The following is a 2102-nucleotide window of genomic DNA, read 5'->3' as shown; positions in this document are numbered from 1 at the left end:
CTCACTAGAATAGCAAATAAGTTTTTATTGTGTTTATCGGTTCGTCCTCAATGGAATCTCAACCAAGTTTTCATTCTTCCATCGATTCATGGATTAAAACTCATACTCTAAACAAGTCGAAGTTTGAGAATAGCGGAAAAAGTCATAATAAAAATTTAAAAGAATGTCATACAGGTCATGATAATGATAAAAAATAAAAACAAATACGAAATAGTAAAGAAAAAAAAAGAACTTACAAATAATCCTATGAAAATTATACATTCTATAATGTAATCATACGAATAATGTCATGTTCTAATGTTAAAAGGAAAGGTGTAGGAAGTTGCATAAAATGCAATACGTGCCCCATAAATTCATTACTAGGGCAGTTACATCGATTTTGTTTTAATCATAAATAATAAAATATCATAATATTTTAGGGTCGGCTCAACGCATGGTTGGTGAGTCTTTTTTGTATATAAATAGGTGTGGATTGAAACATAGTTTCACCATAGCTTTCTCTTGTAAACACTATCCTAACCTCTTCGTCAAATACACACCTTTATTCTTTTAACTTGAAATCAATAGGGAAACAATATGGCTCCTGTGCGTGCTGAACCATTCAACGATTCCTCCGCTCTCATCGACTTCGTTATTAATCAAGGGAATGGAGTGAAGGGTTTGTCCGAAATGGGTCTCAAAGCTCTCCCAAGACAATATATCCAACCTTTGGAAGAAAGGATGTGCATGATTAATATCAAAGCTCAGGAATCGATCCCCATTATTGATATGTCGAATCCAAACGATCCCGAAGTGGTGAAATTGATCTGCGAAGCGGCTTCAAAATGGGGGTTCTTTCAGATTATTAACCATGATGTACCGATTGAAGTTTTAGAGAATGTTAAATATGCTACTTATAAATTCTTTGGATTACCGGCTGAGGTTAAGAACAAGTATTCGAAGGAACATTCGTCGTCAAACAATGTGAGATTCGGCACGAGTTTTACCCCTCAAGCTGAGAAGGCACTTGAATGGAAAGATTACCTTAGCTTGTTTTATGTCTCCGAAGAAGAAGCTTCTGCACTATGGCCTCTCGCTTGCAGGTAGACTATATAAGTTAATAGTGCTTGACATGCACAAAGTTTGCTAACATGTATATTAATGAGCTGCTTCTTCTTCATTTTTATTTTCAGGGAACAAGTGCTAGATTATATGAGGAAATCCGAAGTAGTAATTAAACAATTATTAAAAATGCTAATGAAGGGTTTAAATGTGAATGAGATTGATGAAACAAAGGAATCACTATTGATGGGTTCTATGAGGACTAACCTTAACTATTATCCTAAATGTCCTAACCCTGAACTCACTGTTGGAGTTGGCCGACACTCCGACGTCTCAACCCTCACAATTCTCCTTCAAGATGAAATCGGAGGGCTTTTCGTAAGAGAAAACAATGGTGATAATTGGATCCATGTTCCTCCGATTAAGGGTTCCCTTGTGATCAACGTAGGAGATGCATTGCAAATAATGAGCAATGGCAAGTACAAGAGCGTGGAACATCGCGTGGTTGCCAACGGATACAATAACAGAATCTCTGTCCCCATTTTCGTGAACCCGAGACCTAGTGATATGATCGGGCCGCTTCCCGAACTGATCAAAGATGGTGAGAAACCCATTTATAAACAAGTTCTTTATTCAGATTACGTCAAACATTTCTTCCGTAAAGGACATGACGGGAAGAAAACAATAGCATTTGCTGAATTGTAAACTATAAACATAAAAGGTGATAATGTGTTATGTAGTTGTCTTGTTGTTCTTTTCTTTTTTAATTAATTTCTCCATCCCAGTACTCTTTAGTTCTAAATTTTTTATTTATTCAAATCAGAACCTAACGTTTTCAGCCGTTCATCGATTCAGTCCTTTGATGGTTTAGAAAAGGCATCTAAATTTTAAAAATGAAATATATTGGGTATTTACCAAATTCAATGAACAAAGAATGGGATCCTAGGAACGTTGAATAAATTGGATGAATTTTCTCAGCTAGTTTTCCAGCATAGTTCATTATACTTCACATTTTTCCAGACAAGATCTGGAGCAGTAAACAAATATATAATAGTATTAGC

At 35.5% G+C, this 2102-nt stretch overlaps 1 protein-coding gene across 1 annotated transcript; it reads left to right on the top strand.

The window, feature by feature from the left end:
* Positions 1–506: 506 nt before the first annotated feature.
* Positions 507–1887, top strand: LOC105793736 (feruloyl CoA ortho-hydroxylase F6H1-3). Its single transcript, XM_012622580.2, has 2 exons — positions 507–1082; positions 1173–1887. Exons 1-2 carry the CDS (start codon positions 577–579, stop codon positions 1744–1746), a joined length of 1080 nt encoding a protein of 359 aa, XP_012478034.1. The 5' UTR covers positions 507–576; the 3' UTR covers positions 1747–1887.
* The last annotated feature ends 215 nt before the right edge of the window (positions 1888–2102 follow it).

Source organism: Gossypium raimondii, chromosome 8 (genome assembly GCF_025698545.1).
Source record: "Gossypium raimondii isolate GPD5lz chromosome 8, ASM2569854v1, whole genome shotgun sequence".
Lineage (NCBI taxonomy): Eukaryota > Viridiplantae > Streptophyta > Magnoliopsida > Malvales > Malvaceae > Gossypium > Gossypium raimondii.
The sequence above is the reverse complement of the archived record's forward strand: the minus strand, read 5'-3'. Positions and strand labels throughout refer to the sequence as shown.